The sequence below is a fragment of the Neopelma chrysocephalum genome, unplaced genomic scaffold (assembly GCF_003984885.1).
Source record: "Neopelma chrysocephalum unplaced genomic scaffold, ASM398488v2 Primary Assembly neopelma1_78, whole genome shotgun sequence".
In the NCBI taxonomy this organism is placed as follows: Eukaryota; Metazoa; Chordata; class Aves; order Passeriformes; family Pipridae; genus Neopelma; species Neopelma chrysocephalum.
In genome coordinates this window covers 247,940-262,281 of record NW_020897739.1, presented here as the reverse complement: position 1 = coordinate 262,281, position 14,342 = coordinate 247,940, and the positions used below count along the sequence as shown (strand labels likewise).

General features: G+C 47.7%; 1 protein-coding gene across 1 annotated transcript in view; it reads right to left on the bottom strand.

The window, feature by feature from the left end:
- ALPK1 (alpha kinase 1) overlaps nt 1–14,342 on the bottom strand; it is a 29,870-nt gene that overhangs the window by 1,006 nt on the left and 14,522 nt on the right. The window contains exons 3-10 of the mRNA XM_027689801.1: nt 12,434–12,588; nt 4,582–4,780; nt 3,631–3,690; nt 2,772–2,858; nt 2,391–2,467; nt 1,242–1,337; nt 718–822; nt 7–369 (exon numbers count right to left, since the gene is read on the bottom strand). Coding sequence (XP_027545602.1) covers nt 7–369; nt 718–822; nt 1,242–1,337; nt 2,391–2,467; nt 2,772–2,858; nt 3,631–3,690; nt 4,582–4,780; nt 12,434–12,588 — 1,142 coding nt within the window. The remainder of the gene's footprint in view (nt 1–6; nt 370–717; nt 823–1,241; nt 1,338–2,390; nt 2,468–2,771; nt 2,859–3,630; nt 3,691–4,581; nt 4,781–12,433; nt 12,589–14,342) is intronic.

The following is a 14,342-nucleotide window of genomic DNA, read 5'->3' as shown; positions in this document are numbered from 1 at the left end:
TTCCACTCGCAGGCGCTTCTTCACGGATGTGATCAGGGACATGATCTCCTTGGCAAGCTTTCCTTTCTCCTCCTCTTCTGGGAACGAAATGCTGTACGAATGCAGTTTTCCCAAGGCTTCCCTGCACAGCTGACCCACCTCACGGAGCTCCCTGCTCTCCCCATGGAGCCACCGGTGCACGGTGGCGAGGCAGAAGGCAGCTTTGATAAAACTGTGGAGCTCCTGCTTGCTGGTGATGGGACTCTGGTCATCCTTGGTGAGGAGCCCGATCTCGAAGGATTCTTTGGCTTCAGACAAGTAGAACTCTCTCTTTTCCGGGGGACAGTCCTTGGAGTGACTGTAGGACAGCAAACACATCCCACGGATGTTCTGGGAGGGGATGAAAGAACGAAGGAATTAAAAAGGTGTTTCTTTCCCTTATACAATTTGAAGCAAACACTGGCTTTAACTCTCTGCTGCTGCGTTTCCTGGAGGGAATAAACTCCCTCTTTTTCCTTCGAAATAGAGTTGTAGTTGCAGGAGAAGCAGCAAGGTGGACAGCCTTCCACCCTGGTTGGAGTTCAGAGCAACTCATACCACATATAACCAATCACACCCACAACGCAGCCACGATACCCCGTGTGACTCAGCGTTTGAAAGCCGGACTGGAGCCAAATTTAACAGCCAGGGCTCTTCCCCTGCACAAATCCCACTTGCAGAGTGAAGATGAACACTTACCACGGCCGTGAGGACAAACAGGGGGGTGTACTGGCTGTAGGCTGCTGCCAGCTTGCAGGCCTCAGCAGCGGATAACAAGCGATGGCCGGACTCCTGGAGGAAGCTCTAGTGAAAGGAAAGAAAAAACATGAGGGAAAACCTCATGTCAAATGCTCTGTTTCCCTCATGTCAAAGGCTTTATTTCCAAGGAGATAGGACTTGATAAGCAGGGACATCATATCTTAAACAACAGCCAGGTCTGTTTCCTCAGGAGCATTTTTGCTCAGGTTTACCATCAGTATGTCACTTTTTGACCCTATAAATATTCTATATATTACAGACACACACACTCCATAAAATACTCTCAATGTTTTCTTTTCCCATCTGGGTGCTAATTAACTTTTTCACCGGGAACAGTGGAAGTTTCTTCAGCCCTCTCAGCACAGGAGGGGAACTGGAGGGAGGGCAAAGTGTGTGTGAATTTGGGACAACATTCAGACAACATCTGAAGAATCTAAACACCCAAATCCCAAACCAAGTCTCACCAAGTCTATGTCAGCATTGGTCTTAAAACGTGCATAATCCTGCTCATTCATGGAAGCAAAGATGTCTGCCATAAAACCCAAGGAAGTGGCAATTCCCTGAAAGAGAAATGGAAAATGATCAGAGTGAGTTTTCCCCCTGTATTTTGAATTTTATTGCTCTGAATAAAGTAGGTTCTGTGTAGAATATACTGGGGGAAAAAAAATACAACAAAACTAACAAGATGCAAAGATCCAAAGATCCAAAGAGAAGCATTTCTAAGAAATTCAGAGATGTCATCTTGATAAGCTTTTATTAATTTCATCTTGCAGGAAGTGTAATCTGGAAGATCTGATGCCACCTAAGGGTCTGCCCAGCTAAACAGTTAAGAAAGCCAGGAAGTAACTGCAAGCTTTCCACAAAAATTCCCTAAAGAACTTTTGCTCCCACTGAAATGGAGAACACAGAAACGTCCTGAGCTTGAGGTCAAGCTTTAAGGCATGGCAGAGGAGAGGTGACAAGGTCTGGGTTTGTGGGATATCTTGTGCTGGGGTCCAATTACAAAACCTCTTCAAGCCTCACCCCGGGACTTGCCAGGCTTAGGTGCACATTCCTGTTTAGCTACGGACACATGGTGCAACTGTTGCTTCATCTCCAGTGGGAAGATTAGTGCTGAAAAGCCTCTCAAAGGTGCTAAAGACAGACACAGTGGCTGTTGTGAGGTGTTCAGGTTCTGCAGTGCCAGGGAAACCCATCACTTAACACAGATAGTGCAGAGCAGCTCAGCAAATAAACCTAGCTTGGACACTAGGAAAACCAGGGAAACAAAATTAATTTTAATCCCAATAAAAAACCTAAAATCTGTGGCTGCGTTCTGGGATTAGTCTGTCCTTGCTGAAGGCACCTGTGACATTCTGGTTGATGGTTCACTTTGGGTGATTCTGCTTAATGAGAACTGTTACTTCCATGCCCCTGCAGGACAAAAAGGTGTCGGTAGGTCCGTGCATGCATGCGGAAACAACGTGGAATACAGACTTTGTCCTGCCTGTTAACCCTGGCTGAGGTGTGTAATTGAGACACTATTGCTGAGGGACTTGGTTGCAGCAAACAAAAGCTACTCTGGAATGATTATTGGATTGGCAAGCACATCCAGAGTGGAAAGGAAACACTACCTTCTTATCTGGCTGAGGAAGTTTGAAGTATCCCACGAGCGAAGCCCAAATCAACTCTGCTGCCTCATACCACATGCCTGAAATCAATCAGAAAACAGTCACTGAGCAGATGGCAGCTAAGGATTTCCATAGGATAAAACCATACCATTTTGTCCTCATAAGAGACCTCAGCTCAACAGTCATGGAAGACTTTGGTGTTTCAAACCAAAAGCACAAAATTAACACTGTTCCCTCGAGCGTCAAACCCTGAATACAGAAGCCCATCACACTGTTTGATGGACAGGAGGAGTTCAACACAAGCCAAAACTCTGATACATGTCCAATGTAACATTTTAGAGGGGAAAAAAAAATGGAGTGGATGTTTATAGAAAGGAGCCTTACCAAGCTTTTGCAGGATCTGCCCCCTGATCTGCAAGCAGACTGCCTGAACGAGAATCCGATCGCTTCCCTCAGCATATCTCCAGGTACCTGCCGGAAGAGCAGGAAAACTCAGCAGAGTTGCTGTCACTCTAAACCTTCAAGGGTAACCTAAATCCCAGCAAATTGCCAGGATTCTCCCTTTTTTTGCATAGAGGCCCTTCTTGTATGAGAATCTCAGTTTCACATGAAAGAAAACCCCAGAACAGGCTTCCCAAATTTTCCAAGTTGTAGGGAAACCTGAATATATTGGCTAAATAAACCCTGAAAGCTTAAGGAAATGAAGAACAGATACAACCCCCTAAAACAGCTTGTCCCAAAACCAGAACTAAATAATAATGATGTATGGCTGCCAAAATTATTGAATTCTCACTAGTAGAAATACCACACATCCCTCCAGATCTGAGACAAGACACATGATCAGCAGTAGGAGTCATTGGACAGAAAGGAAAATAAAAAGTATAGAATAAAGTATTGATTTAGCCTGTAAGATCAGTGGGAACTGGGAGGAGAAGCATTACTCCAGCAATCTGCATTTTTGAGGGGATAGAGTTGTCTTAGTTTTCTAGATCAGTTTAAACTTCCCTATCCAGAGTATTTTCCCACCCGCGTGAAGATACACAAGGATGAGTTATGAAAGTTTCAAAACAAAGTTGTGTTTCCACATTTTATCAAAGAGTGGTGAAGGAAAGAGAAGTGTGATGTAAGGAGTCATTAGTGGGGTTGTTCTGGCTGTATTTGGAGCTTGTGTAACTGTTAAAATTAGGATGAAAAATCCCACCAAAATAGCAAGTGTGAAACTGGAAAAGAAATCCATACGTACCTGTTGCTCCATTGTCATTAATCAGGCTGCTTAGGATATATTCAGCTTTTAAAAGTTTACCTGATTGAAAATTAAAGGAAAAAAGAAAGGACAGAAAATGAATATAAAAATGTATCATGTGGCATGAAGTGAACAAGAATATTCAGGAGATATCACCAGCACATAGATTTGCTGCTGTCAACAGTTAGAAATGCACATGCCCTACGATCTGTAATATGTGGTCACATAGTGAGATGAAATTATGTGTATATAAGTTTAATTTTACAAGTTATGCATTCCTGGAAGAGTGCTGGGATTCCCAGCTCTTATTTCCCTCCCAGAAGAGAGTAGTCTAGCCTGCTCCCTTCAGCAGGATTCTGTCCCAGGGAAATGTGGGTTTTGGAAACCCATTTTGGTCTGACTGGGGAGTGACTTGACATCCCACCACAGAAAGCACAGCCACAGGAAGATGTGTTAAAAACCCTTCAGGTGTTGTCCATGTTATAGGAATGACGGAATTTTATTTTTTTATCCTGGAGGGGTTGCAAGCTGACTTGTCTGCATAGTCAAGTGGTCCCACTGAAAACTAAAAAGCAGCTGGGACGGTGCAGAGAAAATGCCAGGGTTCCAATTTCCTTTTTTTCCAGGCCCTTGGTCGGGAGTACAGCAATTCAGACACCCCTGTTTGAAACCAGCAGGGAAGATTTGTTAAGGAACAAAGGCTCCAATTAGTATTTTCCACACCCTTTCACAATTTTCTCTCCTGCTTTTGGCTCTGAAACCCTTTATACCGGCCCCCTTTGTGCTAGTGAGAGGAGCCGGGAGGGCTCGAGGGGGCCGGGAGCGGGAAGTGCGCTCGGAAAGATGGCACCGGGGGCCGTGACAATGTGATCCCGGCGAGGGATGAAGTGTCTTCTCCAGAGTCAAGTAGTTCCTAATGGGAGCTTCCCAAGCGAGGAAGAGGAGCGGTACCTGTGTTAACGGCGAGGCGAGCCTGGCGGATGAGCACCTGCGGGCTGATGGGAGCGCTGGGATGCAGCCGGTGCAGGCCCTTGGCGATCCGCAGGAGTTTGCCGGAGGCGTCGATCCAGTACAGGAACCGGTCAATCAGGAACACGACAGCGCTGGCCGTGGCGCAGTCCCTGACCACGATGGAGGCCTTCAGATAAACCTGGGAAGAACACGGGAAGCCTCAGAGAAACTCGCCCTCAGAGGCTCCAGTGAGCTGACTGTGGAAAACATTCAGCTTCGCTAACCCTGTTCCTCACCCTATTTTCATTTTTAGGATAGGAAGGTGCCAGCTGTTTATTTTGCTTCAGCCGTAGATATGATTCCTGATTTTTTTCTTTTTGGGTCTTTCTAATTGTTTAATAATAACTGGAACCACATAATTTGGTGGTCTGCTAATGAATTAAGTCCTGCCCTACAGATTATGACCAGCAATAGCAATTAGTTTAAAAGGGGGATGTGAGACTGGGAAGACTGGAAATGGTCACTACAGCCATTGTCCCAGACAGAGCTCAAGCCATCCACTCCTTTGTCCACCACAAACAGGCAAACAGGCCAGGTATCCCATGATTTTCCCTGCAGGCCATCTTTAATGACTACTAAGTCTCTAGGAACTCTCCTGGATTCCCACAGTGGCTGAGCCATCACAGTGACATGAGGAACAGTCGGAATTCCTGAGGTGCACGCTGTTCAGAGGCCAGCAAAGGCAGCCACGAGGACACACAGCTTCACTGTGGCCGCAGAAGTTCACATGGACCTGGGGATATTTACCAAACACCACCCCCTTCCCATGGTGGGCTGGGACTGGTATTCCTGCCCGGCGGAGCGAGGAGCTGCTCCACAGGCTGACATCCAGGCAATTACTTTTCCAGATACTGCCAAGACATCTTTGTCCAAATCCCCACTAAAACATCAAGTACCACCCTCTGAGGTGTGCAGGAGGAAACCCGTGTCAAACCCTTTTGGAGAAGAGCCTATGGAACACGGCAGGAAGGCCAGCTTGCAGCACTGATCCATAGCAGGCATTTCCCAGCTCGTTTGCACTTCAGCAAGGAGGAGGATTTGTACAAATTTCCTTCTTTTTTTTTTTTCCCCCCTCCCCTGAGCCTGAGTTGGATTTTCTAAGAGGATGGCACTTGAAAAGGATTCCTGGAGCCCCGGCAGGCACAACTCCGCTTGTGCCGGCCAACAATGGAGGAATCCCCCTCTCCAAGCACCTGTAAACTGACACTGCAAACCAGCCATTCCAAATGCTCATCAACAGGCCATATATTTAAGCACAGAGCATCGCCTAATCTATTTTTTTTCCTCCCCTTCTTCCTTTAATAGATCGGAGCACAAAAGCCTGAGAGAGGGTGACCTACCAAACAAAAGGGCCTTTGAGTCCCTAGGAAAAGTAGACTTGGAGGAGGATGGAAGGAATCCAAGTGGCCCTATTATTTCCACTTGCACTAATTAGACATTTTTCTGTCAGCTATTGAGCACTGCTGAGAGGCCAAACTCACTGAATTCATTTCTAAAGTGTTTACAGAAGTTTGCATCTGTTTGTGTCTCTTCAGGAGGAAAATAAGCACTTCAATAGCATTGTGGAAAATCTAAACGAAGCATCCCATTCTGAAGGGCTTGGCAGTCTTGCAGCTGCATAATTTAACTCTCCCGCTCAATGCCGAAACCTCTTGTGTCCCTCTCCAAACCCAAATGGACACAAAATGTAGAAAAGTCAAGCCAGGGGGAGAAACTCAGCTATTTTTTTTGGGGGGGAGGCAGGGCTGCATGCTGTGTGGCACACAGCGACACGGCTCCGTGTCAAGCCTTTGCAAGGACGTCCCCCCCTGTTCCGAGCGGGACACCGCGAAATTAATACCCGCTCCTTTCATTCCCTGCCAGCTCGTGTGGCTGGAAAATTCCTCAGCACCTCCAGCCCGAGGCCAGGCACGCACCCAACACCACGCACAGAGACCCTCCCCGAAACGCCACTGCCAAGTGAGCCGGGGGGAGCGGCTCCCTGTCACCCAGTCCAGAGCCAGGGAAACCCGAGTGACTCCCAGGATGTCACAGCCCGCTCCAGCACAGTCAGAAACGGGCGCCCTACACAGATTTACTCACTTTCTTTATCGCTTTAGGCACATCCACAGAGAGAGAGAGAGAAAGAGCGAGGTAACGCGCGCACTTTGTTTTCACATCTGTGCCCGCAACGTGAAATGGATCCGTCTAATTGAGTTTGGGACACAAAGGGAACCTCGCGGCTGGGAAGTGGAATCAGGTGGTGGCGGGGGAATTAAATTTGCACCGGATTTCTATACACGGACCATTGGGGAAAAAATGCAAAGCAGCCTTTAGTGAAGGGGGTCTCGCCTTAATGGCGTTGAGTGGGAGGGTGTGCGGTTCGCATGGCTCCCTGCATTAGCGGGTTTAGCTCCTCCTCGCGCCGGGGCTGAAGTTTGGGTCCCCAGCTTTGGGTTCAAAGCCACGACGCCTCCTCTGCATTGACAATGGGGGCCGCTCCCAGGAGAGGGGAGAAGCTCAGAACCGGGGCCATCTGGCACTAGGACGGGCAGGGGAGCGCGTCAAAGGGAAATTATTGGTGCATAGTAAATGAGGATGAGGAGGAGGGGAAGGAAATAGGGGGAAATCTTTATGTGGCAGCTGATGTAAGAGGAATTACAAGCCCAAATAAATGAAATATTGATTTAATCCACTCTCTCGGCCCTCTTTATAAAGCGAAGATCCCAGAGGCAAGCCCTCCTCCCCAGCCTGTGGGCTCAGGAGGATCCCCTTTGGAAAAACGCCTCTGCAAACAGCGTGGTTGGAAAGCAGGGGCAGGAATCATTTAATTTTCAGTGTCCCCACCAGTTTTGCCGACGCTCTGGACTTCTGTGTTTGCTTGTATCCATTTGTCTCAAGCTGTTTCAGTCCCGGCTTCATTTCTAAACTGCAGCTGAAGTTTAAAAATCTTTTTAAAAAAAGCCACAAAACCAAGAGCAGTCGGCAAAGAATTTCTAACTCTGTGCACAAGGCAGGAGTTCCGGAGACACGCCACGTACTTCCAGGTGCCTTATTTTCTCTCCCAAGCACTGCTCCTAGTTAGCACTCCACTGAACCCTAACAAATTGCCCGGTTTTCTTTCCCCCTGTCAGATTAAAGACAGATCCACAACACCGATGGATCCGGCTGAAGCCTTTCACCCTCTTACCCCACGCGCTGCCAGCAAAGCCCGTCTTTCCCAGAGACCAAAGCTGCTGTCACCATCCAGGACTTCTCTATCAATCCCTGCCTTTCAGCTGGCAGTCAGAGCCCACTCCACAAATAACAGGGAATTAAGCCTCCCACCACCTCGGTGATGGGCAGAAGGAAGCGTGGCTGCGAGGAGCAGACGGATACGCCGGAGACGCGGGACAGGGAATCGCCGCAGACCGAGGAACCAGCAGCTCCTGGACACGCTTCCCTCTCGCTCCCAGCAGCGAGACCCTCATTTAATGGCTTCTGAAGTTGTTAATTAGCTCAAGTTATTAATCCTGAAGGCAATGGAGAGTTAGGTGTTTATTCAAAGGCAGCAGCATTAGGTCCACTATGAGCAGTTCAAAACACCGCAGAACGGCGCAGCTTTATGCAACCAAACACATCTTGCTTCACCAACTGGGCCAGTCCTAGAGCGGGAATAATTCCTGCTTTCCTCAGGAAAAAAAAGAGCAGCAGCATTTTGGGGCAAGGGCAGAAGCAGAATCCTTTAAAGTGCCAAGGAAGCTCCTCAAAGAGGGGTTCCTGGGGGGCCTCATGTGTATCAGCAGCGGCTTGGGGGACCACAGTCATCTGCAGGCATTCCTGTTCTTGTTTAGCACCAAGGATGGAGAGGTGCCATGAACATTTCGTGGCCCTGGTTCTTTATAAACTATTGTGGCATGTTAAAATACTGTGTTGAAGGGGATATTTAGCAAAATGCCAGTGACAGAGCAGAGTGGCATCAAGACCATTATCAGCAGCTAAAAATCCGAGAGTTTCTTCCCTACATCTGCGCCCTCAAAGCATCAATCCACCTGAGAAGCAGCTTCATTTGAAAGGAAAACACAGCATAGCGATCTCAGGAATACAACATTTAAAGTCTCTTCCAGGGAGGAAACGCTCCATGAAGCTGCATCTCAGAAAGAGGAAATCCTACCCGGGAGCCAAGTGAAGTGGCATCTCTACACGAACCCAGGATCAGGCTTCCCATTTTTTTTTAGTTGGTGCTCCACATAAATTCTGCTGTGGTTTTCCTCCATACATGGGATCAGGGCTGTCACTCTGGACAGCTAAAACCCTCCTGCCTGCACTTGATCTCTGATACTTCTCACTTACAAAGCCTCAGGGAGCCTGGGGTGCCATGGGTTCCCCTCCTGGTTAGAATCCATCCCTCTCCATCATTCTCTGTCTCATTGGGATCACCCAAGGAGGGCTCTTAGGAGGCAGGTAGCAAAAGGTCAGCCTGAACAACCAAGATCCCAGGGCTAGGATTTAAGGCTTTAGTTCTCCTGTTACCACACCCACGGTTAGAAGGAGGAGAAAACTAAATCCTCAGGCCTCTCTTTAGCTCTCTTTCAAAGGGTCCCAGCCCTTAAGTGCCACACACACACCCCTGTGGCAGTTAGGGCATGTCCCTTGGAAGCACCTAATTAGCCAAAGCCCAGCCAAGGGCTGCAGGGCCTTATTTTCCACTCTTTTCAATATTCCCATTAAATCCCATGAGATTCCGTGCCAGCAAGGCCAGGATCCACGCTCCCCCATTCCCAGCAGGGACCATGGAGCCAGACTGCACAGCTCCCTATAGAGAGTGCAGAGGCACCAGAGTTAGCATCACTCTTGGGGGTTTTCCTTCTGTCTTCCCATTGTACCTATCCCAGCAGATCCTGGTCCATGGCTGAGTGCTTAAGCCTGGATGCAGGAATTATTGATAAGTACAATAAAAATGAAGCAAAGGCCCGCATCATTACAGTGGGTTTGCAAACAGGTAAAAGAAATTGCCAAAAATGATTAAAATATTAATATGGCATGAATCATCCCACAGGAGGGACTATGAGTCGTCCTTCAACTAAACCCACAGCAGGGATTTTGGGATCAAAGTCTATGTGGATATGGGCATGTTGCCCTCTATTGGCTGCTCACCGAGTGTTAGGCTAATTCCATCCCTTGGGATAGCAAAGATCTGCAGGAAGGACACCCCTGGCAGCTTCCCCTCTGGATCCGCAGCCCCACTCCGAACCCCACAGCACATGGTGGTATTTTAGAGAGGAAAAGTAATCCCTCCTCATTTATCCTTGCCAGCAAGGACAATTCTGATTTGGCTTTGATTTGTTAAAAACAAACACCCCAGTGCTTTCCAGTTTTGGCTTTGGATACAGATGTTGGGTATCACCCTTGAAGCCTCAGTGCAGATTCCCACCACGGGGGCTGCAGGATGGGCTTGGTTTGCTGGACAGAAAACGTGGAAAACACCGTGTTGAGCTTGTTGAACTGGGGTGGCCTTTGGGTGCTGAATCCCAGCAGGAAAAAGAAAAATCCCCCAAAAATCCAAACCAAAACCCCCCACCTTCTACGGGGTGCAAAGAAGCACCGAGCATCCCACAGCAAAGAGGAAGAAGAGCACTTCAAAAAAGCCTGCAGGTGCAGGTGGCTTTGCCTTCTTGATGTGCCAGAGGAGCGTGGAGCCGCCGGCAACGCGGATCCCACTTTTTTTTTATAAAGTGCAACAACACTAAGGCAAACCCTTGAAGCCAAAGCCTAATCCGCTTACTCCCCGTGCTGGGTCTCATGGAGCTTTTCAGCCCCACTCCCAGAGTAAAACATCCTCCTGGAGAGAGAGAGCTCCAGTATCCAGCGCTGCCTCCTTCACACACCACCAGTGTGTTATGGTAATGAAGTGCCTTCCATTCATGGACCTCAAAGCACTTTTTAAATGTAATGAATTACGGTTTATGAGCTTACTCTAAGCATGGCAAATTAAAATAAACAGAGAGGGGGAAAATTTTAAAGGTTTTTTTTCGGAACAATAAATCCACAAAGACTTAATTTTTTTTATTTTTTTTTGTCCTCCAGGGAATTAAATTATCCTTCTGTCCCTCATGCCGAAAAAAAAAAGAAGAAAAAAAGTTGCTCAAACTTTTATCTTTCCTCATCACACTGTAATCACTTCTCTTCAGTCTCATTTCCCCCCCAGCTTTTTATTCAAAGAACTGAAGCAGCCTTTGCTCTGCCTTGAAATTTTATTTAAAATAAAAAAAAAGGGGAGGGGGAAAAGGAATGGATGAAGGGGAAAAAAAAAAATCCCTTTTCCTGACTAATACTAATAATACAGGTCAAAATGTCAGTCTATCTACAATTAAATGGAAAACAAAAAAGGTTTTCCCTTTTTCCCATGGTACAATGGCACTGGAATATAAATTACCGATGAAGATGAAATAATACTTCAAAGCACATGGGGAAAGGCAGCACAACGTTTACAAAGTATTTTCCACCGCAGGATGAAACACTGGAGACAACGGCAACCAATGGACTTCAGGGGGTGTGGGTGAATAGTCCAAAACTAGCATGGAGGAGGATTTTAGGTCCCTATAGTCTGTGACCCCACGATAGGCTTTGTTTAACAAGGGCAGCTGCAGTTATCAACAGATGTTTCAGCAATAAATAATTGGTATCATCTCAGAAAAGATCCATCTACCTGGGGAGAGGGCATAATGCTGCAAACACTGCTCCACTATTACAGCCACATTAATCTCCCATCTAGCCAGGTCTCTCGGGGAGTTTACTGCAGGTGTTTATCCCCGGAGAGAGCGGACAAACGCTCCAAAGTGAGGGAGCCACGCCGGGATTGTGAAGGAGGTCAACCTCCGCCATAAATTTCTGTCTGAGGCCACACACACCAAAGAGAGAGAGAGAAAATAAAATACCCAGGAACAGCCACTCCCCGCCCTCCCCGAGGAAATTCAGGAGCCAGGGGGTGCTGGGGCTCCCAGCCCCGTGGTGGCTTTGCCCAGCTCCTCGTCGCTCTGTGCTGTTCCAAGGAATCGCTGTTCCCAAAGGAAACCCAATGGCCTCAGCAGGGCAGGGCTCTCCTGGGCAGGTGAGATCTCCTGGCCACCTTGGAGTTAACAACAGGCAGCAATGGGACTGTGCTGGCTTCAGACATGCACCACAGGAAGCAAAAAAAAAACAAGAAAAAAGCCCCCGAAACTTCCCAAACCTCATTTTTACATGTATCCTGCCAAAGGGATACTCCTTAGCCCAGATATTACATTTACCATGGAAAAGGGTGTCCTCTGTTTGCTCCAAGTCACGCCTGACGTGCCTCTGGGGAGATCAGGAAAGCAAAAAGCAAACCACACTTCTTGCCATTTTCTAATCCTTAAAACTCATCACCTTACAGGACCCCAAACACCTTTGGGTTCTGCAGCTCCTTACACAGCCAAGTACCCTTTACTCACAGGTAGAATTCACATTAAAACCTTGCCTTTCCTGCCTGGGTTTTGGCCAGCTTTGGTCCTCAAAGGGGATTCTGACATGTAATTTTATTGAAAAGAGAAAATTTGAGGAATTTTGCAAGCCCTACTAAAGTGAGTAATCCCCATGGCCTCCTGGAAGCGGGGAATTAAATGAGGAACAGCAGTCTTGTCAAAATCATGGAGTTTTTTTAAAAAACATCTGGCATTTTAGTTTTATTATAAAGCCAGTTCTTCAGGGAAGAGGGAACCATTACGTGAGTGGAAACAGAAACAGAAGTGCCCTGTGAAAGCCCCCAAGCACCCCAGGGGGACGTTTTATACAACAGGTGCGTTGAACTTCATACCAGTAAGTCAGGGAGCCTCGCACTGATCATATCTTGCAGGTTTGTTTTGTCTTCTGGGCCGAGGTCTTGTTTGTATTGCCACTTCTCCGGCACAAAGGGCCACTTCATTTCCTTTGCCTCCTCCAGAAGGGTCCTCAAGTCCTCAGGAAGCAGAGCTGAAAGGGTCAAAGAGCAGGTAAAGATATTGCAGCAGGTTCAGCTGCAGCACTTGTAACACCGATCTTTCTAAAAGACCTTCTCCCAGTCACTACCAGCTCTCAGCTCCTGTCACCGGCCTGGTGGGGAGGGAAGGCTGGCCTGCCATCCGTTCCCCTTGGCTGCTCTGCCCTCCAGGTAAATGGGAGCCCTCAGCCATCAAAAAGGCTTTTAGCAGGAGGCCAGGCCGGCTGGAGGCTGCCTGGGCGGAAAGAGCTGCTCCAAGAGAGGCAGGAGGAAACCTGTTCCCCCGTGTGAGGAGAGGACAACGGGGTCAACAGCACAGAAGACTCGTCCCCCTTGCTCAGGTGACAGTGGCAGAGCCAGCCTGGAAAGCCACATCCAAACTGGGAGACAAACACATCCGAACTGGACCACAGAATGCAATTTAAGAGAGATCTAATGTGATATAATGAACATTAAGAACACGCTCTTAAACATGTTTGGTCCTCCCTGCTCCCTCCCCATTCTGGGCAATCACCACTCCATTGGCTTGGGTTGGATCTCCAACCTGACCCAGCTAAGGATGCAACTGCCAGGAGTGCCCAGCTAGAGATTTGGGCTTGGATTTGTCCCTTCCACATTTAATTTTCCTTGCAAAAGGGGTGAAGCTGCAGCCTGGGTGTGCTGTGCTGTGCTAACCACTTGTCCAGGCAGCCCCTCTGGCCAATAAAAGTGGATTAACAAGGATTATTGACCAGATGGGGTTAATGGTGATCATCAGCTGCAGGTCTGGCCCCTTCTGGCCATTAATCCCCCCAAAAACCCCCTGCTCAGAGACCATCGTTGCTTTAACGAGGCAATGCAATAAATGTATCACCCCATATTTTTTAATCAATCCTTTACGGACAGACTGTAGAAAATGTGCTGCCTAAAAAGTCTTATTTCATGCTCACATTACAGTCCATTGACTAATATGGCTTTCCTAGGAAAAAGCAGAAAGCTGGGTATTTAGGGCCCTTTTCCAAAGGGCCATGTTTCCTCACTTGTTGCTGTCCCAAGGAAACACAGGGTTTGGAAACCTTCCTGTTACACATCCCATGTTTCCCTATCCTCCTGCAGTGGTGTCTGGAGGGGCTCAGCCCTCCATGCCACGGCAAAAAGGTGGCCAAGCAGCAGAGCTGGTGGGGAGAGGAGGTTGTGCTCCCACCCTCACAGTTCTCCCCAGAAAATCAGTGCAGGAGCAGGGACACCCACCTCATCACAAGCAACACAAAATGGCGGACTGAGGGGTTTAATCCCCCACGTAGAAGGGGGAAGACTGAGCTTCCCAAAATCTTTTCCAAAGGAAGACAGTGGGGAGGACTGAAGGCAGTCACAGCAAGCATTATGTTTTCCCATATGATCCCACAGCACTGACATTTTGGGGAGGGATCTATCCATGGAGAAACAGGAGGCTTACATAGACAGCCTTTCTGTCCGCTTCTCTACCTTCTTCTTCTGTCTTTCCCACACAAACTTTTGCTTACTTAAATAACAATGAAATCAGAAAAAAATACTGTCAGCAACCAAGAAAACAATCAGTGGGATAACTTGGATGTATCCTCTCTAAAGGTATTATTGTTGTCCCCTTGTTTCGGTTTCCATGCTTGATCCCCCTCTTGTCTGATGCACTAAAGAGCAAAGATTAAAGCCAAATTCTTTAATTTAGATATTTAAAGAGACATCCTCAGCAGTCATTACTGCTGAGCTGATTAGCAAAGGAAACCAGGGC